This window comes from Dryobates pubescens, chromosome 6 (genome assembly GCF_014839835.1).
Source record: "Dryobates pubescens isolate bDryPub1 chromosome 6, bDryPub1.pri, whole genome shotgun sequence".
Lineage (NCBI taxonomy): Eukaryota > Metazoa > Chordata > Aves > Piciformes > Picidae > Dryobates > Dryobates pubescens.
In genome coordinates, this window is record NC_071617.1 from 18,057,465 (window position 1) to 18,084,442 (window position 26,978).

Sequence of the window (26,978 nt, forward strand, 5' to 3'; positions counted from 1 at the left end):
TAGAAGGTGAAGAAAGAAGTAAAGGTTTCTTGCAATAAATGGAAAAAACCCTGTTTTTTCCTATTTTGTGGGAAGTTCTGAACTTGAGGACATCCCTTGATCATCACTTTCTGGGAGTCTCAGCAGCCTTAACAGTATGAGTCATACTTTCCCTTCTTTAGGTCAGAAAAGGTCTGCCTACATGCATTTTCTGGCTACTGAAGCAATTCAAGTATCACAGCTCCAAAGTCCTCCAATCGTGCAACATGCATTTAGTCCACTCATTTCTTCTATCTTTAAGTTTCTGAGAGAATCTGTTACTTTGTTCTGCACCAGGAAAAGAAATGCTGCTTCAACATGCAGTATGGTTTCATGAAGTATGAGATTCTAAATTAGTCATACTGGTAGGGTGTCCAAAGGTATGACAAGTGGTCAGTCACATACACTCACCAGTTTTTTTTCAGAAGAAAGATTATCAATATTTTTTAAGATTTGTATGTGCATGCTTATTTTCACATATTTTCACGTATTTAACTCTCCTCTCAATAGTTATTAAAATATCCAAACAGCTGCTGCATCAAGACGTATTTTTTATAATAGGGATCCTACTGTCCTACTCACTATTTTTACCTCAACTGTCTGAAGCAGACAGGAGACTTTTGAGACACATTTGCTCATAACCACTGCAGTTTTCCATTAAATAACTCCATGAAGGGACAAGTTGCGACGCGAAAGGCTGGTAGCCTCTCCCACTGCCTATGAAGGAGTGTTCCTCACGGGAAGATTCCTATGCCTCCAATTGGAAACTGCAGCCATAATGGTAAAATTGACATGAATAGCACAACCTTAGGTAAATTTCATTTAAAATTATGCAAACCAAGGGAAGAGCTAATGGCTAGTGCTGGCCTTCCTGAACACACAGGGTTTCAAATGGGAGGCCCCTTGTAGCAATTCAGTTTCCTCACTCAGAATGGAGAGCAAACAGAAGACTGATGGAGCAGCCATAACACCTCTATCCAGAACACAGTTCCAAGCTTCCACTACTCACTTATTTTCCTGTGAGCAAATACAGTGTAACTAACAATATTAGTGTAGCAATAAAGGCAAACACATACACCTCTGCCTCAGCTGACAAATATATTTGCAAGGCTCATTTCATCTGCAGCTAAACAGAGAAAGTTGCCCCAAGACAAGGAATCTTAAGGAAAAAAAGACAAGAAAAATCCCTCAAGGCAACTACTCACAAATATTCTGTTGTATGTTGCTTGCTCCAATAAGCACTAACACTGCCTTTAACTGCAGCAAAAATTATGAGGCGAGAGTGAATTCACATCCTTTCAAGAGACCCTAATGCCCAATTCATTCCACCTTTTTCAGCACAATTGAGATTTTCAGTGTATGACATTCTGCTGTCTAAATATCTAAAAAAAAAAATTGATAATCTCTTGAGGCCTCAGAACTTGAGGTTGCAGATGAGGGTTGAGTGCCTGTGGGTTAAAATCAGAGGGAGGCCTAACAAAACTGACATCCTGGTTGGAGTCTGTTACAGACCACCTAACCAGGATGAGGACGCAGATGAACTATTCTACAAGCAACTGGAGGCTGTCTCAAGATCATCAGATTTTGTCCTTGTGGGTGACTTTAACCTGCCAGACATCTGCTGGGAACTTAATTCAGCAGAGAGGAGGCAGTCCAGAAGGTTCCTAGAGTGTATGAAGAACAGCTTCCTGATGCAGCTGTTAAGTGAGCCTACCAGGGGTCAGGCTCTGCTTGACCTGCTATTCTCAAATAGAGAAGGACTGGCGGGAGATGTGATGGTAAGAGGCTGTCTAGGGTGCAGTTATCATGAGACTGTGGAGTTTTCGATACGCAGGGAAATAGGGAGAAGCAATAACAGAACCCTCACTTTGGACTTCAACTTGTTTACGCAACTTATTTGGAAAGTACCCTGGGCAGCAGCCCTTAAGAACAAAGGGGTCCAGGACAGTTGGAACTACTTCAAACAGGAGCTCTTGAAGGCACAGGAACTGGCAGTTCCCACGTGCCGAAGGATAAGCACCAGGGAAGGCAACTGGCCTGGATGGGCAAGCAGCTCTTGATGGAATTAAGGGGAAAAAAGAGGATATATCACCTTTGGAAAGGGGAGGAGGCAACTCGTGATACATTTAAGGATGTTGTTAGAACATGTAGGGGAAAAATTAGAGAGACAAAAGCCCAGTTAGAACTCAAGCTGGCCACTGCTGTGAAAGACAATAAAAAGCATTTTTATAAATATATTAGTGCTAAAAAGAGAGGCAAGAACCTCCACTCTTTATTCCACCTGGAAGGAAACATTGTAACTAAAGATGAGGAAAAGGCTGAAGTTCTAAATACTATCTTTGCCTCAATTTTCAACAGTAAGGCAGGAGGACTTCAGGATAACTGGCCTCCTGAACTGGTTGATGGGGTCAGGGAACAGTGCAGTACCCCTGAAATCTGTGAGGAATTAGTTTGGGACTTGCTGAGCCACTTGGATACTCACAAGTCCATGGGACCGGATGGGATCCATCCTAGGGTGCTGAGGGAGCTGGCAGATGAGCTGGTCAAGCCATTCTCCATCATTTTCCACCAGTACTGGCTCACCGGTGACTGGAAACCGGCCAGGAAGGGCCGGATGGAGGCACCTGGAAACTACAGGCCTGTCAGCCTGACCTCAGTGCCAGCACCTGAAGGATGACCAAGGGATCAGGTCCAGCCTGATTTAGGAAGGTCAGATCCTGCCTCTCCAACCTGATCTCCTTCTATGATCAGGTGACCCACCTGGTGGATGTGGGGAAGGCTGTGGATATAGTCCACCTGAACTTCATCAAGGCCTTTGAGACTGTCCCCCACAGCAAACTCCTGGCCAAGCTGTCAGTTCATGGCTTGGACAGCAGCACTCTGCACTGGGTCAGGAACTGGCTGGAGGGCCGAGCCCAGAGATCGGTGGTGAATGGTGCCACATCCAGCTGGTGGCCAGTCACTAGTGGTGCCCCCCAGGGATCAGTGCTGGGCCCCATCCTGTTTAGTATCTTCACTGATGAGGGGTTGAGTCAGCTATCAGTATATTTGCAGATGACACCAAGCTGGGAGCAGGTGTTGGTCTGTTAGAGGGTAGGAGGGCTCTCCAGAGGGACCTTGACAGGCTGGAGAGATGGGCAGAGTCCAACATGATGGCATTCAACAAGTCCAAGTGCCGGGTGCTGCACTTTGGCCACAACAGCCCCATGAAGCATTACAGGCTGGGGTCAGAGTGCCTGGAGAGCAGCCAGGCAGAAAGGGGCCTGGGGGTACTGATTGACAGCTGGCTGAAAATGAGCCAGCAGTGTGCCCAGCTGGTCACGAAGGCCAATGGCATCCTGGCCTGCATTAGAAATAGTGTGGCCAGCAGGAGCAAGAAAGTTATTCTGCCCCCGTACTCAGCACTGGTTAGGCCACACCTTGAGTACTGTGTCCAGTTCTGGGCCCTTCAATTTAAGAAGGAAATTGAGACTCTTGAACATGTCCAGAGAAGGGCAATGAGGCTGGGAAGAGGCCTTGAGCACAAGCCCTGTGAGGAAAGGCTGAGGGAGCTGGGGGTGTTTAGCCTGGAGAAGAGGAGGCTCAGAGGAGACCTTATTGCTGTCTACAACTACCTGAAGGGTGGCCGTAGCCAGGAGGGTTTTGGTCTCTTCTCCCAGGCAACCAGCACCAGAACAAGAGGACACAGTCTCAAGCTGTGCCAGGGGAAGTTTAGGCTTGAGGTGAGGAGAAAGTTCTTCACAGAGAGAGTTGTTAGCTGGTGGAATGGGCTGCCCAGGAAGGTGGTGGAGTCACCATGCCTGGAGGTGTTCAAGAGGGGACTGGACGTGGCACTTGGTGCCACAGTTTAGTAGTCATGAGGTCTGTGGTGACAGGTTGGACTCAATGATCTTTGAGGTCTCTTCCAACCTTATTGATTCTATGAATTTCCAAAACAAGATGTTAACAGTGTAGATAACTCCAGCAAGTGTGTGAAAACAAAACTATGTCTTTTTCAATCACTGTTTAAATATCAGCTACAATCTCTTTCCAAGAGTCTGAAAATAATAAAGGCATCTCTTTAAGAAAAATATTGTCCTAGCTTTTTTATTGCATTCTTTAAATGAGTCATTCACACTATTTGTTTTCAATTGTAATTAGATATACACCACACCACTAGATGAACAGTACTACTCAAAGCAACACAAAGAGCAAATATTTAATTCCAGAAAAACAAAGACAGTGTAGCAATAAAAATGTGCAGATTTATGTTAAGATTCTCTGTAAAAATATCTCCAGGCTAATCACAAACTATTATAGAATCCTAAATACTTCCCTCTGCTATTGTCTTCCTTAAATAGGGGAAGAAAAAAAAAAGAAAAAGAAAAGAGCCATGATTCAAAATGGAAGTTGAGTAATTATTTACAGCCCAGTATGTAATCAGCAAAATAACTGGCAAAGTTCTTAGCACATCAGTTCAGGCGTATGTAAGCAAGGCATTCCTTCCTTGCAGTAGGCACTTCATGTCAAGCAGCTATGTGCTAGGACTTGTCCTGTGCTACCTGTCCAAAGAGAACTGTGCAAGAATATTTCAAGCTCTGACAGATACCACTTTATGCAAAAGCATTCACAGGAGCATTAAAAAAGGAAGACATCATTGATGTTTCAGCAACCCCTGTGTCAAGAAAGGTCCTCTCCTGCATTTTGTTGATGTGCACGAAGTGAATGATGATCCTTGTGCAATCAGTGCCAGTACTGTCAATACGGCTCCTTTACTGGGGCCAAGATCCTTTCCATACTTTCAGCAAACCCGATATTTAAGACTTAGCACACTTCTTTTTTCAGAGATGGTACTGAAACTGCCAAAACATAATCTCAAAAATTTTTGCATCTCTGAAATAAAAAGTGCCCAAGAAAACCACAAGGCAATAAAACCTATTGCTGGCAGCATTTCATTACTACAGGATTAACACGTGCTAAGGTGTGCGGTCCTTTCAGCAAATAACTACAAAAATTTTTGAGGACACTAATATTTATTACTTGAAAGGATTTAGGATACAGTCTTTCCTACCTACTCCTGGAAGTGGAATACATGAGATCAGGCCCACATACTAAAAAGTACTTTTCAACTTAAACCATGTTTTCTCCACTGAGCAAAACACTACAGGCAGCTTGCATCGTCCGACACTCTTAAAAACAACAGTCTTACAACCAGGTTTCATAATATTAATGCATTTTATCCTCCAGGCTAAAAACTTCTTTTTGTTTGCGTTTTAAAACTCAGCTTTTTAGAAAGCAAAAGTCTCACGAGTTCCTGCAAGAGAATCTAAAGCAACTTCAGTAAAAAAACAGCAACTTACACAGACATGCAGAGGATTCTGATGTTTAGTCATGTTTTCGTTCTGCTATGCAGGATCTTAATGCACAGCAAGAACAGCAACATACTTTAAGTCAGTTCTGTGTGTAAAACAAAATTGAGAAGGCAGAACACATGAAAGAAGAAAGAAAAGCATACACCAAACACACTCAAAGTGCATCTGATCTTTTCCTGGATATTCCTCAATTACATTTCTTGGTTATGCTCCTCTTATAACCCCTGTGTTATAGGCCTGAAGCAATATTAGAAAACATTATTTTTCTTGTAATGTATAAAATCAAAAAAGAAAGGCCAAGTACCCACACAGTCTTGGCATTTATTGAATCTACCCTTCACCACTTGCTGCAAGACTGCAAATTTACTCAGGTCATAAAACAATCTTCAGTGTGAGACAGATACATAGAATTTCTCATGGCATCGCCTCAGAGGACTAAAATCCCTCCAACATCAGGTACGATTTTTTCCTCGGTGAATGCAAGGTCTAAAGTATCATTTTCCGCAGAACTTAAGGTTCATTTTAGAAACAGTAGTTTCCTCCCTAGAACAACTTTCCAAACGTAAAAGGACCATAAATCTATTAAGTACACACTTTCCAAATCTGCAGGGGGATATCTTGGCCTCTGGTTTTCTTCAGTTTTGCCAACTAGCAATAAAACGAAAAACAAAAACCAGTTAATCTGCATCTGTCCTTTTAAATACTCTTCAGTACAGTGGAAGAGTCCAAACACATGCCAATTTTCAATGCTGCCAGCTGGGAAAGTTAGGAGGGACAGCAGAGGCGAGCAACGGAGCTGCTCAAAAGGGACAGGAGGAGCTCAAAGCAGAAGTCCCTGCCCTGCCTGCTTCCTCCATGCACAGGCTCAACCTGTTCCTGGCACAGACTCATCTGTGCACCATTTGCACAGCACAGAACAGCTCAGAGGGGCAATCCTGTGAAAGGAACAAGGCAGTTTTGCTAACCTGTAAAACACATATTTGCCAACGTGGCCTGTAAAACACACATATGTACGCAGACCCAAGGTAAGCAACACTACTTCCGTAACTAAAACATCTTCTCTAAGTGGCTATATGAGCCCTGGTTTTGATTGGACTCTTGTCTGAAAGACAAGTTATATTAAAGTTCTTCAAGAAATACATAGAAATTGCTTCATCACTGTTATGTGAAATAAACTAATAGCAAGTGTAATTTGTCCCTTTGACATATATACCAAAGCTAGATACACTCATTCTCCAAAAGGTGTACTTAAGATTCAAATATGCTTTCTACTATTGTCCAGTCAGTGAACTGCTTATTATCTGTTATGTGTCTTGTCCTTAACACACAAATGCAAAAACTATTACTGAGAAACAACGTTCAGAAAAAAAGAGGAAAAGGATTTTCCCCTCATTCCTCTTTCCCACACCCCAAAAAAGCTTTAAGATTCAGAGATCAAATGCTTATCAGCAGGGATGCAATGCATTTAGCACATTTGTTCTATCTTAGGCAAAGCAATGAATAAGAAGAGTAAGTACCAGACAAGCATTCCAAAATTGGGTCACACCAGGTAGTAGAAGAATAAAAGCCTACAAAAATTAAATGAGATGTAGCTTAAAGTTACTCCCTAAGTTCTTAAGTCTTTATTAAATCAGTCTTGAAAAACAACAAAACACAAAAAGGTTAAAGTATTTACATTAGGATCTTTACATGCACCTAGCCAGTGAGTGTAAGGAACACTATGATATGTTTCGTCACTACGAGGGTGACGAGGCACTGGAACAAGGTTGCTCAGAAAGATTGTGGATACTCCACTCCTGAATGTGTTCAGGACCAGGCTGAATGGGGCTTGGAGCAACCTGACCTAGTAGAAGGCATAGCAGGGAAGTTTGAACTAGATGACCTGTAAGTTTTAGAAGATATTAAATAGAGTGTTAAGGGCCTTAAATATGTTTAAGATTTAATAATTCATCTAACTCCACAAAAGCTTCAATGTTTTATGTGATAAAACACACAAAACTGAAGCAGGTTGCTGCACAAGCTTTGATTATACTATAGGAGACCCATGGAATTTAAGACTGACTGCATAAAAAAAGGTATGTAAAATGCTTTTGAGTTTTTGCAGTACTTACTAACCTATTGTAAGAGTAATTTTTACTCAAGTTTTGCTGAATCTAAATGTAACATTAGTCTCAGTTAAAACAAACAAACAGTTGCTGGTAGCAATATGAGTCTAATACTGAGCTACTGAAACATCAGATATTTCCTTAAAGTCTGTTGTTCCAAGAAGAATGCTACCTGACTCTGTCCCAGGTTCACCAAAGTTAAGGGTACTGACTTGTCTCATTCTGAAATTCTAATTATTTTAATTAGAATTTTAATTAACTTAGAGAGCTGATTCTGCTTATGCTGCTGTCAACTAGAGACAAGTCACCCAACCCCAACAATATGGTCCCCAAGTCATAGCTCCACTGAAGTCACAAGCACATTTGCCACTGTTTCCAGGCAGGTTTCACCTTATCTCCAGCTCTGTTTTCAGCTGTGGGAAATGCACTCCCTATTTCTAAAAAAGCAAGCTCTATTGCCTCTCTTGCTTCTTCTGAGACAGTTCAAATTTATAGACAATTGATAGCATCTTTTGAGAGCCTTATACCAAGACTTTAAAAATAAAAGAAAAGAGAGGAGTTGCCCCCTGGGGACATTACAGAAAGCACGGTTAAAAAAAAAATAAATCTTAACACGTGTGTGTGTGTGTGTTCATGATGAGCCTGGATGTCATTCCAGTAGTTTGGAGTGTCAATTATTCTTTGCTGAATATTATTAACAGAAAACCTCTATGACTATCGTATTAGGAATAACAGTTAATTATTCTTTACCTACACTTTAAAATCCTCCTGGCACAGTCATTATATGGCAGCTGTTGCACAGAGTAATGCAGCAGCCTTTTCTTAAAGCAAGATGCTTATTTTACTTCAAATGTAAATAAACTCATGTCTCCTGCTGCCATGTAAAATGAGCTGTTCATAAGTAACTGATTTCGTATCTTCCTAGTGATGCAGCAAATGGCCCTCTGTTCTCCGCTTCCCTGTCACCAATATATATTTCCTGCCTAACTCCACTGTAGACTGACAGCTAATACTGCTAGCAAACCAAATTCTTAACAACAAAATAACTGCTGCTTCCTTAACAGAAACCTTTTACAGAGCACCAGTGCCTAGGGTTGTGTGCTTTCCTCTCTCACATCCCCACCTCCAAGCAGAATAACACATGTGATTACAGCTATTAACTATTCCAACTGAAGTACGATCATTTAGCAGTAACAAAAATACATTTTATTTGGCATAGTATGTTGATGATTCTTAGGCACTTTCTGTACAAATACAGACTGCCATTTACTCCAAGATGGATATAAAAATTTGTATTTACTGAACATCAGTACATAGTAACTGAACAGATAAAAATGTTGACTCCGTCTCGTTCCGAAGCTCTCACTCACCAGCGGAAGGATCAGTTTTTTCCTTTTTAACCTACATTTTTCTACACGCAGTTTCAGAGGAGCTACTGAAATGTTTCTGTTTACCATAATAAAGCAATTCCACTAGAGATTTTTCTTCAGTAAACAATCTCAGATGACCAGCATTGAGATGAAGAGCTATGCTACCATAAAGACCCCAAACTTATGTCAAATCTGATCCCATGATTATCTGCAATCTTGCTCACCTCCCTCTATAGAATGAATTACACTCAATAGAAGGGATAATTCTAAAGGAGACAATACAATATAAAGCCTTATTCTGCCATGAACCAAAGTAGCAGCCTTTTTTTCAATTTAGTCAATAAGACTTCTTATACCCAAAATAACCATGGTAAACATTTCCCTACAGTTAGCACAAGTACAGTATTTAGCATCTTCCTAAAACTGAAATTTAAAAATCCTGTTTCTTTACATGACAAAGGGAAGAAATTTTTCTTTGCAATTATCAGCACTTGATCACCAAATAATCCATGCTAAAGATCACCTTACAAGAAGACAAATTGCTGTGACACCTCATGCCTTTTTCTGATTCATGAAAGGAAGGATTCAAGCCTTACTCTACATTAAATACTCCTTCCACTTATTTTATTGATTTTTTTAATAGATCTGGAAGTTTGTAGCAGTTCCACAGAATGATAGACATGTAATTCAAATAAATTTTACTGAGGAAAATTTTAATTCAGAAAAAGCTGGGAAAAGTTTAATATCTAAGAGTTTCAACCTTTCTTCTTTCCAGGAATTACTTAGAAAGTCCATAATCTACTAGCAAGAGCTCTAAATAAATGCCGGGGTGGGGGAAGCAAACAAAATAAGCAAACAAAATAATACAGACACACACACACAAAGGAAAACAAATCTCCTACAAAAAACCAAGGCAAATCAAACAAAAATGCAGAGCACAGGCTGATCAAAGCATCACACTCCCTTTTTATGTGCATGGATGAAATGCGTCTATCAATCTTTAAGAAAAAGCAATACATCTCAAATGTTTTGTCCTCTGATGGCTGTTTTTGTGATTCAATCATATTGATTTGTTCTCTGTTCTGAAAAATAGATAGGCTAAGAAATTAAAATGCTGCTTATTTTCTGTGTCTAATCCCTTAACCAATACTAACATTAGCTGTGCTAAAAAGCTGCTTAGAGGCACAAAAAATTGCAATCTATTCAATGTTCTCTAGCTAGTAAGGGCAATTATACACACAGAAGATGACAAACTTCTCTCTTGACTAGTATTCATTGTATGCATGCACCACATTTTAAGTTAATGGTTAAGAGCAAAACATGACAGCAACTCTCAACATTCTTGATACACATCAATCTTCTAGAATTAAAATTAGTAAGTAACACACAACCAGCCACTCAGTAGTAAACACATTCATGTTTGCTAGCTTTAAAACTCCACCTGCTAAGCTGAGAGCCAATTGGTTTCCTTGATATAAATTCAACATTTTCAATCTGGGACATTACCCAGCAAGAGCACTGTAAACCCTCTCCTAAATGAGGTAATCGCATTGGTGCTGCTATAGTTCTGGTTGACTTGCAGTTTCCATTACAATAAATCCTTGCTGCACATTCTCAGAGGTTTTACAACTTCTATGCCCCTTAAAAAAAATAATCCAAACAACAAAAAAAACCAAACACCCAACCCAAACCACCAAACTACTCCATGCTGAAATCTGCCACATAAGACTTTAAAAAACCCAACCACATGCCCACAACACCAAAAACCCCAACAATCCCAGAACAAACAAAACCACAAAACAGAAACAAACCAAAACCCCCACAAACCATAAAACAACCTAACATATCTTCCTTAATGCTCAAAATAATCTATACATTAAAAAAAAGAGGGAAAAAGAAAAGGGAAAAAATGTTTCCCTGAACATTTACAGTTCCACCTTTAAAACTGTAAGGACACTGACAATGTTTATTTTTGATTTCTCCAAATCAAGAATATTTTTAAAGTGTTAAAAGGAAAAGTAATTAGTACCCTTTAATCTTATGTTTGTACAGAATAAAAAAAGGAAGAAAGAAGAGACTGAGGCTCAAGCCTCCTAACTGCCATACTGCAAACAGGCTCAAGACACCTGCACAATCAGCACTGCAACCAAAAACGTAATGAAATATAGCATTTAGAACAGCTTTCAGGTATGGCCATTGCATGTATCCACAAAACATCTTCCATAAAGAATTTACTGTGCATAATAGCTGCATGACCCTATTTACACAATAAATTGTTGCTGCACTTCATCAAGTACACAAGGAATTTTAATGCATCGTAAAAAAAAAGGCAGATCAATTAGGCACTGATCATCTGATTAAATGGGCACATCACACCATTCAGTTCTTTTAATGTATGCATAAATCCAAGTCTTTGCTGAAAACTTCCAACACCTACACGTGGATATTTCAAGGAGATGATTTTTAAGCTTAGTGAAATTCAGCAAAAAATGAAGTATAGCAAGCAACTAACATGGAAAGGCAACTTCAGGCAATGTCTAGTTCTAACAAGACCCTTTTTACAAAGTAGCATAAAGCTTTGCCACAGCACATGGGGCTAAGGCACAGAAACACTTTGACAGGGCTATCAAACCAGCCAGAAACTGATTAGGGCATTATCACTTGCTGGACTGTGGTCCAAAAGCAGCAGGGGGGAAGAAAAAATAATTTAAATGAAAATACAGTTATTGTCTTTATAATCAGATCTTGTTACTCACACCACAGTGAAATGTACTGCAAATGAAGCCTGAAGTTTGCAGGTGCTAAGTAACCCTGCATATCTGGACTTTCCATTTTGACATCACTTCTTTGTACAAACAAAAGCTGGTTTAATATATATACTGCATTCCTGGGTAAGGACTGATAATAATCCTAAAATTACATTCATCTCATACAAACCCGGAGAAAGAGTACAAGACATTACGAGATGGCAGCATTAAGATTTACATGCAAGATCAGCATTTTAAAACCTTGGGATGCAAACATAGCCCACGTTGAAAGTTACATTTCAATTGTGTTGAAAACTGACAACATAGGCACAGGTCATCTTGCTCCCAGCTTTTCCTTGCCTCCTTTCTCTCCCACCAAAAGACAGTAAGAGAAAAAACCCTGAAAGTTTCCTTGGTTTCTCTTTGCAAGAAATTCATTCACCATACATATTTATGCCTACCCACAAAACAAACCAAAATTCTACAAATTAAGTACATGATTATTAGTAATGCCTTCCTTTCTTTTACTTCCCCTTTTTATATAGGTGCAGAATAATTTGGTTTTTATTCTCCTAACCCATTAAGACAATTTTGCCCAAATCAGTTTATACACACAAATGCATATATATATATATATATATATAGGGCTCACGCTGGAGATGCCCTTAGCATTTGACAAAATGCGGCATTCTTCCAATTGCTTAGTGTTTTGTCACAACAAGTTATCACCTAGCTTCACATGATAAATCTATATCTCTGTTGTCAAGTGCTGGAGAAGAAAGAGAAAACCTTGGGTTTCATCATGGATTTAGGTCTCTTTCCTACAAGGTCACATACATATCTCAACCCCTTTATACTTGGTTATTGTAGTGAGTAATGCAAAAAGACTGAATTTCTAATTCTGCCCCTTATATAAGGCTTCATGTTTTGTTTTGGGGCTCATCCTTTGTAACTCATGAGACAGGAGTTTCAAGCTCAGATGCTTAGGAGATCTGATCTCTCTCTTCACAGCATCCTTTGCAGCTATGTCTCAAAACATATTCCATAGTTTCCATACTCTCTTCAACATCCTGCAATTTCCACACAGAATCTGGGGGGTTATTTGCATCTTCCTGTTTGGTATCAAGCATGCCTAGATCAAACAGCAGTTGTAAGAGAATGCAGCATTACCTAGGTTAGCAGGTTATACTTGACACCCATGCTGCAGATATGCAAAATGACTGCACTTGATAACATTTTATCTTTTTCATCCTCTTTGATCTTTCACTGCTTATGCCACAGGCTTCCTTTCCTGCAAGTGAGCTCTACCTCTCTGCTGCAGTATGACATAGACCAGCCTACCCGCATCTAGGCAATTATCTTCATTTCTATTAATTTTAGCTGGATCTTTAGGGTGTTATTTTTCATCTTTATTTCTTCATCCTAAAGCAGAGCCTGCAAGTTGAAATCTGTCAAGTCCCATAGTTCTAACCTCAAGCCACAGCGCTCACTGACATAGAGCCAGATTTAACATCTCAGGGTCTTCAAAATTCAAAAATCTTCATATTGTAACAAAAAGCCTGCTTGTTTCATCCAAGGAAACAGAACTGACACCCTTGGCTATCTTTGGGGAACAGCAGGCTATAACTTAAAATAAGAAAAACCTCTCCCATCGAGGTTTCCACCCTTCCTACAGGCACTTCCACTCTCATAATCCACATACCCAATACTCTGAACAATACTTTAAGCACCCCATGCGTTTAAGGGACAGTATCTCTTAACCCATCAAGTCCCTTGCAGCACTTTTGCTAAAATCAATGTGACACTGTGAAGGACTCCTATTTCCAGAAAGTGCTGAGATTCATCTTCTGAAACTTCTGGAAATATTATTTATTTTATATATATTATAACTAGAAGCAGGTACATGCTATACAGCCATTTTTAACAAGCATAGCTAGGCTCTCCTTATTTAATATTCATGTCACAGGAGTAAAAATCCAGCCAGGAATCAAACTGTGGCATCCTGTGCCAAAGACAACTTACCACTCAGCTGGTAAGTTGGCAATTCAATTTACAAACCTGCATTCGTGCATTTTAATCCTTTGTAGAAAGGTGGTAATATATGAGCAATATGAAAAGAACTGGATTCAGATCATTAGAGGTTCACAAACCAAACACATGAAGCTTTGGAGGCTGTCCAAAACAAAATCATGCCTAGGTGGTGATGTCCGTTCAATAAAAATTCAATGTCATAATTATCCTCTCACTTTTTCCCCAAAGAGCATTAGAGCTTAGAACTGTGCTGCTGCTCAGCCAATTACATTAATGCTGTGAGAAGATGGATAGGGCCAGCAGCCAATCGCTGTGCCAGGTCACTGCCTGCTGATGGGTAATTTACAATTATCAAACAATTAGCAAATGAAGTAAAAATTCAACACTCATCTCCACATAATGCAGAATAACTCATTTTAAAATTAAAAATATGTTTTACCAACATCATTTTGGCTACAGACACACAGAGAAAACTAAAGCCTCTCTTTTTTTTCCCCAATTTCTCCTCCTTTTACAACTGACAAAATGCTTTGCAGTCTGAACCTAGCAACCAAATAGTTTGACATCTCTAAACTAAACAATTTCATCTTAACAAGCAAGTATCTATTTAACACAAGAGAATAAAAATGAAGGCTTATTAATAATGGTACTATTCATCCAACTACTCTATTTGAAGCTGTATTTGTTTAATTAACCGCCTGATTAACATCCTGTCCAGGTGGATGGGTGATAACAAGAATTAGCCAGGCACCTATCTGCCAGGGAAAACAAAATTTTCTTTTCTTCTCTATACTTAACAATAAATTGCCTTTTTTTTTAAAAAAAAAAAAAAGGAAAGCTAAAAAGCTAATCTGCAACTAGACAGTTGCACACAACAAGCATACTTTCACACTAACAAGCAAGTTACTACTCTGTTGTGCCCACAACAAAGTATAGAGCTCCTATTGCCTACACTCGCATTCCTGATTTTAAAAGAAATTAGTAAAACGCAACTTCTGGACAATCTTGGTGTATTCTTCCCTCCTAGTACATGGTATGAGCACTGTAATTGACCTTTAAAAGGATAAAGTAAAAAAAAAAGGCAGAAGATGTTTACTATCAACAGTGAAATCCAAGTAGACAAAAAGAGATTTCTATGTCCTCTGATATAAAAAATAAAATATCCTGACTTCATAAAGTTGGTACTAGGGAAAAAAGCCACAGACTCCTACCAAAAGGAAGACAGAGAAACAAGCAAAACAAAAGCAAACAAAACCACCCAACAATAAACATTATATATAAACAACAACATTATGGACAACATTTATTTGCACTGCACTTATGTCAGCTCCAGGTTTTCATCTTGCATTTAAACACATATATCAGCCAGAGAGAGGGAGAATTTGGAAACAAATAACCCCACACACAAAAAAAAAAAGACTGATGGCATTTGACATGCCTTTCTTTCCACTAAGTTACTAACAACAAGCTAAACTCTTTTCTGCCTGTATGGGGTTTCAGGAAACATTCACAATGTCAACATATTTACTTTTAAAACCTTTACCTTCCTTCTGCACAAGAAATACTAATTTCTGAACTATTTTTTTCTTGCCACATTACCAGTGTCAGAAGGGGAGAGAAGAGGAGGGAAACCAAAGCAACACAAAAAAATCCTCCACCAACCTGTTGCTGTGGATACTGCATTCCTCCCATGGCTGTTGGGGCTCGGCCCTGCATTCCCACGGGATAGCGCTGGGGGCCGGGAGGGCCATAGGACTGCCCAGGGTAGGGGCTGCTCTGCTGCGTCTGAGAATGAGGGTTACTGCCCATGCCGTACAGCTGAGGTCTCTTCATGACCATGGGATCCATTGGGCTGCCCTATTGTTAAAACACAAGCAAAGAAATACTTCAAGACGTGGAAAGAAAAATATGAGAAAAGTTATGCTTACTGTGGGCAATCTACACCACTGACTTTATAATAAAGCATTTTCTCAGTGCTTTATACATCACATATTGAATTGATATACAAATAGGCAAAGTACCATACTGATTCTCATATAATTCAAAACCTCAGCTGATTAATAAGTTTGGAATTTCCATTGCATTAAAGAAAAAAAAAGGGGGGGGTGTGTGTAATTTTGCACTCACACTTAAGGTTGTCTCTTATCTACAGAAGAAGCAGAAAAAACTGCCCATCATTTTCAGCTTAAGAAAAAGTATACTGCTGTAAACTAATTAGCATCACTGAGTTTATTTATGTTTAAACCTTCTTCTATGCAGAGAGACAGAATTAACGGACAAGCCATCTAACCTTGAGAAAATGTCTGTTTTCTTACCTTGAAAAAAAGATAAATTTGAAAGAAATTTTCCAAAATATGCAATGCATACAGTGTTTTCATATTGCTAGCATGTGTATTAGCAAGTTTCCAGATTAAACAGCATGTCACAACCCACATGTTACATTAAAGTTTATTTGCCTCCTTAACAGACCTCAGAAAATCCAAACTGCAATCACTGATGGAGGGGGAGGGGAGGCGAGAGAGGGAAGTTTTATTTTTAGACTTTTTGGCAGCACTTACCAGGCACTGTAACAGTTTCAGGACAGGTGTCAACCATTGTGTGGTATTACTCTCATGTTTTATTACTGAGGACTAACTGAACCAGAAAAGATATCATACTTTGTCAAGCGCAGCACTGTATTGTTAAGATGACATCCATTTTTTTAATTCCCAAGTGCCAGCTATATTCATGGAAGAAAGGGAGGGGATGAGAGGGGGAAGCTTTCAAAAAGCCTATGACAATCCCGTCTTCATCAAAAAGACATATATTCCCCACCCCTTCTCCCAAGGAAAAAGACCTACTAACTCAACCAGCCAGCCCACCTCTGGGCAGGAGCCAGATTCCTTCCCATAGCACATTTTGGATGTGTTTTCCTACAGTGTACAGTTGATCAGTCTCATTTTGCAGCCTCATGTGTAAGACTGCTTCTACAAGTCCCTTTTGGCTATGTACCTTCCAACCCAAAACATTCTGTGATTCTATTCTGATTTAATAGCTATTATGACAATAAATTACATTTTTCCTTTCCCATCCCTTTTGCTTCTCATTACTGTCATTTGTTTTACACTACAGCTGTCTTCTTTTCTTTCCCCTATACACAACGCATGTGTTCTACAAAGTAGCCACTGCTTAACAAACTATTATACATATAGATAGGTATTTATACAGCATTCCAAATGTCGACACACTACACTGGAGGAGGTAGAAATGGTAACCTCCTCCGAGGACAGCCCCATTCACTTCAGAAGAGGATTGCCCTTTTTTGTCACCACAGAGAATTGCACATTCACTTCTAATTTCGGGTAAGCATTACTCAGCAAATTTCCCAGTATTATTTGGCTTTTTTGTGGTGAGATCAGAAGTTTCTATTTTTCATCACTGAATGTCCCTGGGTAGTTTACTATTTATATGTCATACTTTTCGAAATCAATGGTTCCCCAAACACTTCAGGCCACCTGACCCATAATAACACTCTCATCTCTGTTTTGTTCTGAGGCTGTCCAGCACTCTCATTGCACTTACAGTGGACCAAAAAAAAAAAAGAAAGGTTCAGCAGATGAACTAGAGTCTTTCTTACAGGGTTCCCAGGGGACAACTTCAAGTTCTTCCTACAGACCAAGACACTTTACCTGTATTTATTTCTGTGTTTTAATGTTCATTCTGTGCATCACTTGTCATATTCATCTTCTCAAATACAAATCCCTGTTCGAAGCATTCATGAGATTCTCATGAAGCACAACAGCACTGTTCATTGCCACCATCTTCTGTTTCAGGCTATTGTTTCCAGGTCTCAACTCCAGTAACAACATTCAATTCAAACTGTATTTTAATTAATCTGAAGTGCAGTATTTTCTGTTCTGCACCCAATAATATGAACAAAATATAAACAATGCAGACAGCTACATCGCTAAAGCAGTCTGACACTTTCCATTATCAAGGCTACTTAAAGGTGCATATAAACTTTGCCAAACTTCAAGCATTTAGGCTGAAATTTTTCCGGGCCATATTTATGCCTGAGGCTGAAATTCTCTGGAAAATTCAGCAGAAATAGTTCATCTATGTTTTAGAATGAGGTCACAGAAAAATACATCGTTTATGTTCTTACAAAAAACACTTGAAAATGCCTCTTGAATACCATGCTTTGGGGCAGAGAATTTTCATTTGCCAGGGTGACACTGGACTTTTGGGAAATGCAAGGCATGTGCCCTGTTGAGAGAGAGCACTTGAATGTCACCAGACCAGAAGGAAGAAATGGGAGTGCACAAGCAGCACAACAAAACTTCAGAGATGTTACAAGGTGTAGGGAGGAAGCCTCACATTTGACAGACAAAGAAAGAGGAACAATGGGTTTTAAAAGAGCAGTGGAGACAGAAGTGAGGCAGGAAGAGTTGAAGGGAAAAGAAGGAAACAAGGTCAGGAGGTCACATGGATACAAGCCAAAGAGTATCTGTCCTCTGCACTAGTGACCTCCAAGCAGTAGAGGCTTTTTGTTTGTGTGTGTTAGGAAAGTAGGCACTGTAACTGGCTTCGCTGTCACTTCCTCCTTCCTTCTCACCAACCTGTTACCTCTCTGCTTCTCCCCATCCTCTCCAGGTGACCTGCTCCTCTCTCCTTCACTTCAGAAAGGCAGAGGGATGAAGAGCCTGAGATACTACAGTCTACAGCAGCTGTAAGTGACCCACAGAAAACTGAAATTGAGGGGGCTTTGGTAACTGGGTAATGAGGGTCTTGGGCACACTCAGAACACACTACAAGTCAGGCATGGGATCATGGAGTGGAGATAATTAATGTGAGAGGGCTCATATTCATGACTAAGAAAGTGGTCAACATCCCTAGGCAAATTACAGCAACAACTTAGACAGACCCATACTAGATGACTGTGCTGCCAGTTTCCCTCCTCCTTCCAAGGTCTTTGGGAAAAAAAGAAATAGTAGAGTTCTCTGATCACCTTTAGGGCTGGAAAAGACAGAGCCACTGACAAAAGTACATCTCATCCCCTACACTGGCCAGTCACTACAGAGGATGGCAACTTGCCACTGTAGTTCCTGACTCCCTTCATTAGATCCCAACTGTCCGTGCAGTGTAGCTGCATCTACCAGTGACTCAGTGGCTGTCAATTATTTCTGCAAGGCAAAATAAGACAGTTCACTCTTCCCCAGGTTTAAGACAATACCACCCACAGAAGTTAAAAGCGGCTGGAATTCAGTTTGCCTTTGCAATATTAAATGTATCTCCTTCACAGATGTAACTGTTATCAGTCTTTCAATATATGGTTATGCTTTTGTCCTCCCACACAGCAGATGTGCCTGCTCCAAGGTCAGTTGACAGTAGTGCAGTGAAGGGGCTAATGTGTGCTATAGGACTGAATGCTTCCTTTATCATAGGGCTAGTGAACAAAGCAGAACATGGTCTTACCATTAAAGTAGCTGTATGATGCTCAGGCAGAATTGGAGTCTACCTCTTCAAGCTGTCAGTTTTTCCACAATCTGTATGAATCCCTCGCTTTCCAACTTGAAATCATGGGATTTAAACTGCAGAAAACACTGCACTATCTACAACTACTTCTGAATTTGATGAAAGATGTGCATGCACAGTTTTCAGCTTTAGCAATCTTTTCTACTTCCAAGATTCTAGCAAGATTGTACCTATCCATGACACTCTGGAAAGCCACTTAGCAGGAGCTATTAGCTGATAAATATGTATTTTAATCTACCTGAAGGTTCCTTTAACATTTATTAAGTTTAAGTACTGTCTTTAACATCGATTCCAATAGTTTTTAAAGAGAAGATTATGACAAGTAACCACCTCTTCGTGTGGTAGCAATAAACCACCAACCCCGCCAAACCTACTCTCCAACGCTTACCAAAAATGAAAGCATTGCTGTAACTGAGTGACATTCTTCTAAAATCCAGTGGGCGTGTATGACCATGAATGGATGATGTGTACATTTCCACATCTTCCGTGCCTTTTCTTAGTTCTATTACATGCTGCACCACAAAATTTTAATTACTTTTTACATTTCATTTCAGTGTCATTGCAGTCATCAATATTAATTTGTTTCCTTCTCCTTCCTTTATGGAAGGCTCCAATTTTCCTCTAGTGCTATTTTGCTCCCAATATCACACAACCTTTTTACTAATTTAGCTAGGGTTTGCTCATGCTATTTTTTACTGTCATATTCTGCCAGGCAAGTCTGAATGGAGTCTGCCTTTTGCTTCTGATTCTGAACTTCTTCGACTTGCCGCATTTCATTTAAACTTTGCATAGATCTGCAGATGCTCAAAATACTTCAGTCTTGTTCTCTGTTTCAGTCCACAGTAATACTATAATTTATAACCCCTTTATTATAGCGCCTATCTTGTGCCAGTATCAGATTCATTTACACATGTACTATCAGGCTTTGTAAGAACAGAGCATTTCGTAAGAGTCCTTGCCTTGTAATGTGCCCTGTATTAGAACACTCAATGGGGGTTTGCTAATGATTTCAATAGGGCCAAGGTTTTATGTCAGTCTTTAGACTGACAGTCCAACCATTAAGATAGAACACAGAAAAGCCTACAACAGCCTACAAATAGTGTTGTTAAGTGCCTTCTGCGCCCCCTCACCCCTACCCCACCCCAGTATTTTGTTTACAAGACCTCAGCATTCCTGCTATAAGCAGAAAAATTATTATTCTACACTCACTTGTAAAACTCAGTACCAGCACCACTTCCACTCTCCTCCTAGCCCAAAGAATGAAGTAGATAATCTCTCCATGAAGTACCTAGACAGTCAATTTCACCTTTTCTAAAGTGAGAAAAACCTCAGTATCATTTTCTCACATCATTAGCCCACGTCTTCCCAGATATCTCATCTCCACATACATCTGAAGCACACTAGAGTAACCTGAGCAGCAGTCCAATCAAGATGCATCAGCTCTTCCTTTTGGTACATTACTGATGTATGCATTATACATACACTATTGAGTTATCAATGAATGTTTCACCTCTAAAGCCAAAATCTTTATCTGAAAGATATCCAAGAGCCAATCACTGTCCAAAAATATGACTTAACCTTTTAAAGATGGCACAAAGAACCCCAGCACTGAAGTCTTGAGGCAGAGAAGAGTGGGAAACACTTTACAAAGGTCCCAATGGGATTCAGATGTTACAGTAGAGCTCTTACACAAGGCAGAAAAAGCAATTCATTACAAGAAGAGTAGTTATACCTTATGTGAATACTCAAGTGAAAGTGAGCTTTTTTTGTTTGTTTTAACAAAAAAAAAAAAAAATTGAAAGCAGCATTGGTTTGGCTGACAACAGCAAATGCTGCAATTTAAAGGGACCATAAGCCACAGAGCATCCCAACAACTAATGCTACAACATTTATGTCTATAACAAAACAACATGAACTCAACACTCACAAGTAGGCTTGCCCTCAAACTCCTAGAATACAATAATGCTTTGTTTATTCATTGATCTGCAGCCAAAGCCTCTGTCTCCATATTAAAAACAAAACAACCCTCTTTATTAATACCAAGAGAGATGGATGACAGGCAGTAACTGACATTCCAAGAAAGATGGGCATGGAGCTCCCAGCTCTAGGTCAGGCACCAAGTTACAAATTTATCACTAGAGATAATCACAAGTATTCACTACAATACAATGACAGAGCTGGCATGAGGATGCAACTGAGGAAAAGATAACCCATTCCTAGATAATGCCATCATTTGTATGAACATGTACAAGGCCGCTTCAGCCAATGTTTTTACACAACAAAAGCATTAAGTATCAAAACCCAACTCTAGTTAGGTGTGTTTAAAATACCCATTTAAGAAATATGCAAACAACAGCATTAAATTCTGATTTAGATTAATACTGAAATCTGAGATGTCACTGGAAAACATGCTTCCTATTCTTTTGCAATAAGAAGTCAACTGTCTGTACTTCATTCAAATTTACATTTAAAAATCAGTTGCACAAACACAACAAGGAATAAGCAAAAACAAAGAACCAAGTTCAACATTAAGCCTATGATGAAGGAAAATCCAGTGAATAAGAAGTTTATACTAGATTTAACAAAACAGTAATTTTTCTTGTCTTACAGGTTCTGCATACTGTCTGATTTCAGCCGCAGGGAGACATCAGAAAGATAATTTCCCACTCAAAACAGAAAGTAACTGAACAGAGAAAATATAGAAAATAAAAAGCTATGCCTCAACAAAAATCTATTACTACTCCACTACACATTTACAAATAATTATACAAGCAAGTGACTCCAAAGGTTTGAGAAGATAGATATCTATCTGTTCACCAGTTTTCTTCTGAGCCCTCTTCACCTCAACCTGAAAATCTGAAGGTCATTGAGTCAGTATTCTCTAGTCATTATTTTATACAAAATGGCTATTGAAAGATCACAACAAACACAGCAGAGAAACCTGTTTTTGATTAAGCATACTCAACTAACATCTTCAGTTACCAGTACCAGTGCAGACAAAGGTTGAGACAACATCAAAAAGCAATTATACACATTGATTGAACCTGATGACCAAAACAATCCTATGTTTGTGCCAAGTCTACATGGCTGTGCAGCTCAGAACTTCTGCCCCTCAAGCTTTGTCACTGCCAACTACTGACATACAGGTAATACATATCCTGGTTGCTCTTAAGTCAACTGAAGGTGTGACATCTGTCCTCATCACGCCGGAACAGACAGACACCTTCTGTAACCTACCTTTTTCCAAACTTCTTCTAAGAGTACTCAAGAATTATTTTCCTGTATTCATATTTGTTTTCTCCAACTTGGCTGCTCCATAAAGTGGGGACCACCTTTCTTTAGGCATGCAGAAGGTCCAGTTGCCCAGCAAAACTATCACAACCAAACTATCACAAAATCTATCTACAACCACATGTCATTAATTTCAGTTCCTTTTCCTATCTGCTGCCCAATTGTGACCATGCTTTACCTACTTCCATCCACAATCCAACATCTGAACTTAAAACTGTCCATGAAGGATTGTTTTGCACCAATACAACAGCTTTGGAAACGGAAAGTGAGACACAGGCAGAGTTCTTAGTTTACTGTTTCTGCTATCAAAATAGTAACCTGTGGTAGGACAGCAAGGCAGATAGCAAGAGAAAACATTATCTGAAAAGTTTTCAGTCTAGATTCGGCAAGGACATCTCACAGCTGTAAGGCTTTCTCAGTAGCCAACACTGTGGCTCAACAAGGAAGAGAAAATCCATTCATAAACGCAGAAAACTCCGAGTTAAAAAAAGAAACGCCCCACCCAGAATACCAGTTACTTCTATTTTGTCTGGCATTGAGGTTGTCAGCTTCTTAGACAAGTAAACACCTTCACTCACTGTGCATGGCTGCCATCTGGAACTCGAAAAAAAATTCCCTTACCTACTTTGCACAGCTCTTACACAAACACAGGGTTAGATGGACAGAAAGGGATGTACTAAAAATAGTGTCCATCAGGCAAGGAGCAGAGAGAAGCCTCGAATGGAAGAGAGGAGCTGTGCAGGAAGGCTCCTTGCAGAGAAGTACTAGAGTAGAAGGGGGAAATGCAGAAAATCCTGAAAACTAGTAAGTAACAGAAGGGGTTGAGGGAATTACATTAAAGAAATCCCACATCCTCTTCAAATTTTAAAGATAAATAAATCTTCCTAAACCTAATAAATATTAAAGCAGCTCTGAATTTACTTTCTCAGTTACTTGGCTTTATCAGCAAAAGCAAAATTGAAAGTTGTATTTATTTGTTAGAGAGAGCATTAGCTGAGAAAGTGACATTATGGACACTGCAGAAAAGAGTGCACCCACAAAAACGTATAACAAATCACATCTAGGTCACAAGCCAGAAGTACATATAGTTAGCTGCTAATTTTTTCCACTCCAAGCGTTATATATAGTTCCATATTAACACACACACACAAAGGTATGCTGGTCATATATCCTCAGCATTTATGGTAAATTATTAATCAAGTCCCACCTGAAACAATTTGTTAAATTGATTTTAATCACTGGGCCTCTCATGTGAAGCTTTGTATAATCAGCATTTCATTTACAAAATTAATTGCCTGATTGATTCTCAAGAGGCAGTAGCTGTCATTACACTGCTGTCATAACTTTTGAGTAGGGGTGTCACAACACCGAATTCTGACAGTACGAAGAGCACTGCTATTTAAAAGTGGAGGGTGGGAAGGTAGGGGGGAGAAAACAAATACGATGATTTCACAGAATTGCTCTTTAGACCGACAGAATGTTAAAACCATTTCCCAAGCGTTGCAGCCAGCCTCCCTGTTTTCCATTCATTGAATAATGCACTACTCAGCTATTCAGTCTCTTTTCTTAGAGGCAGGTTCATTTAATTCAATTTTATCATAGTTGTGGTTGCATAAAATGAGTTTGTTGTTGAATATACAAAAGATTTAATCACAGGCCGCTCTTAAGGTTATTTGTAGAGCAGAGTTTGACTTTCAAACATGTTGAACTGTTTTTCCACATCCACAACCTTCTGGAAAATGAAATTATTTTTGTTTTTAAACAGAGCAAAGCAAGCTGTAAACTCCAGTTTACCAATCTTATCTAGGAGTTTCTTTAGAAAGCTTAAAATACTGGGGGAGAAAAAAAAAAAACTACATAAAAGCCTTCAAGTCCTCTCAGAATTGGAAGCAAAGCTCCTACACTTTTGTGCAGTTACTTCTATACCCCATCGTTACTACATTCTTGGAAGAGACCGATGCTGCAGAGAGGCGTTGTAAGGCAGCGCTTAGGGCACTAAGTCATAAGACAGGGCTTCTATTCCTGGCTCAGCAGCTGACCTGCTATGCAAACATGAGCACAACACTTCACCTTTCTGTGACTGGGTTTTCACCCTCATCATAACAAGTATTATGTGCACTCTTAACAAGGAGACATGAAGACTTGGGGGAGACTGATGTCAGTTAACAAGAAACAGGACTACAAGTCAGAAATCAGTAGGCTAAGGGAGGACAATAAAAAAACCCACCCTCTAGGTTTTTAAAAGGAGAATCACATCACAGGCAGTAATGAGGTACTCTAAACTGTCAGAAACCTATGTTCAGAAAGAAAAAACAGTGTTTGGAAATCTTCAAAAAACAAAATAAAAGTCACAAAACAAAACCAAAGCACCGTAAGTTCTGCTGGATCACTTGGAACAGTATTAATGCCTTTGAGAAAAATAACCTATTTCTACAGTAAGTCCAAAAATAAGCCCCTGCAACCTCTTGAGTTCAACCTTATGCACTGGATTTCATCAAGTACTCCTGAATGAAACATATTTAAATTTTCTAGGCCAAGCTCTGAGATTACACTATTACAAAAATTAAAAAAAAAAAAAAAAATAAAAGAGACAACTCTTCAAGAGCTGTCAAACCTACTGCTGGCACTTGTAATGGACCTCACCAGAATGCAATTCTAGAATAAATCAGAGTCCAGATAACAGTAGAACCTACTGAATATTCAGTCTCTCTCCCCTTCCCACCCCCTAGCTCTTTACTGTCATCCCTGACTGCTGTTAAGGATTATCTTCCACTCCTTTCTGCAAAGTGCCCTGCCACTCTGACACATAGCATAAGTTACTTTGGTATGAAGCTTCTAATGCAATTTTCTTTTCCTTTTGCAAGTTTGAGCTCATGATGAATAAAATCAGGGGCACAAAAAACCCCCAACAAGACACACAAAAACCCCACTGCTAAAACACATAGGATACTGGAATAAAGAGGCATAAAAGGGGTAACTCCACCAGGAAAAACAAACAAACAAACGAAAAAGCAGTCAGTTGTTTTCCTTTTCCATAGCCATAACATGAGATTGCAACTAAGGAAAGTTCAGCGAGTTCTGGCCACACTGAGAAATGATTACCAACGAGTTTTAGGAGCTATACTCTTCTGACACACTAGGAAGAAAAGAAGCTCAGAAAAGTAAGAAAACCTCTTCACCCTACTCACAGCAAGTGATAGCAGACTGGGATGTTAAAAATAAGAGTAAAGTGCTGACTTTCTCTATTTGTTGGTTTCTAGCCTCAGAGGTAGCTTTCTCATTAATCAGATGCATTTTATCTTTTTAACTCTTAACATATATTTTTTTAATAGGTTAGAAATGGTCTTAAGTAAGAAAACAGGGAGAAACCCCAGGCTAGATCCAATATATGCAAAATTCCTAAAGGATATATTTAGGATCAGGGTAATTGAGAGGCAAACTCAGATCTATAACAGGAGTCCTGTCACTTCTTCCAACTGCCAAAAAACTGCTTCTCTTGTGACATATTTTCTAGGCTAAAACCGTTTCCTGTACAGGCTGGGAAAAAAAGTGGTTGTAAATAGCATAAAATATTAATAGTTACCTGGAAACTAAGAGGTTCATTTTTTTCACCATAATTCCATAATGGTCTATCATGTTGGCTGAACATCATAAAATTCTACTGTCCCAGTCAGAGACATAACAGCAGCATAGCTCAATTCAAGGGTCAACCTAGATACAGACAATGAATCTTGGGACTACATCGTTATATTTTGAAGCTGGAGCAACAGAACTCCAGTCAGTATCTGCCTGTTATTTTGCATTTACAACAATCTTCCTCATCAACACAGCCACTGTCAGGAGCATGGAACTAACTTTCTGGGAAGGAGCAAAACAGACAAATATTCACCAGCAGCCAGTGATTTAAAGCATTAGAAAACAGCTTTTTTTCACTAGTTAAAAACTAAAATCAATCACCATAGCAAAACTACAGTCATGAATGGAAATTTTCATTATTGATTGAAAACATTTAGTAGTTAAGTATTAAATTAGAAGAACCAGTAGACTGAAGGTCAAAGTCCTTGTATTACTTGAGAACAATGTGATTTGAAACCATGAATTCACACACATGCCTACATTCACACCAGCTCTTTTGTATAATGTAACTGATTCTCGGGTATCATTTTACAATTCTGATTAGGTCTTACAAAAATCTTGTTTATTAAATTGCTTTCTTTAGGCATGCATAGCTGCTAATTTGTTTCCAACTAAATCATGTATCATCTGAAAAAGATTACATTGCAACAAGAAAACAACACTCCTGGGATTATGCTTCATCTGGATTTTAGAATTAAAAGGACAAATACTGCAGGAGTTGTAAATTTCCCTTTAAAGAGGGTGGTGGCAAGAACACCCTGAAATTGTGTAATTCCAGAACCATTAATGCGCTTTTCGGAGCCATACCAAGAGATATACATCGCAAGTCAAAACTTCCAAGTATTAAGGGAACTGTTCAGCTTTAAACTTTAATTTCTACAAGAGAAAAAAAAGGGGGGGGGGGGGGGGGGGGGG

The 26,978-nt window shown here is 39.3% G+C and overlaps 1 protein-coding gene across 7 annotated transcripts in view; it reads right to left on the reverse strand.

Annotated features, from left to right (window-relative positions):
* The window catches only part of ARID1B (AT-rich interaction domain 1B), a 333,914-nt gene that overhangs the window by 285,648 nt on the left and 21,288 nt on the right, over window positions 1–26,978 (reverse strand). For all 7 annotated transcript variants that reach the window (XM_054162697.1, XM_054162694.1, XM_054162693.1 and 4 more), the window contains exon 2: window positions 15,285–15,479. In XM_054162697.1, the coding sequence (XP_054018672.1) occupies window positions 15,285–15,479 (195 nt within the window). The remainder of the gene's footprint in view (window positions 1–15,284; window positions 15,480–26,978) is intronic.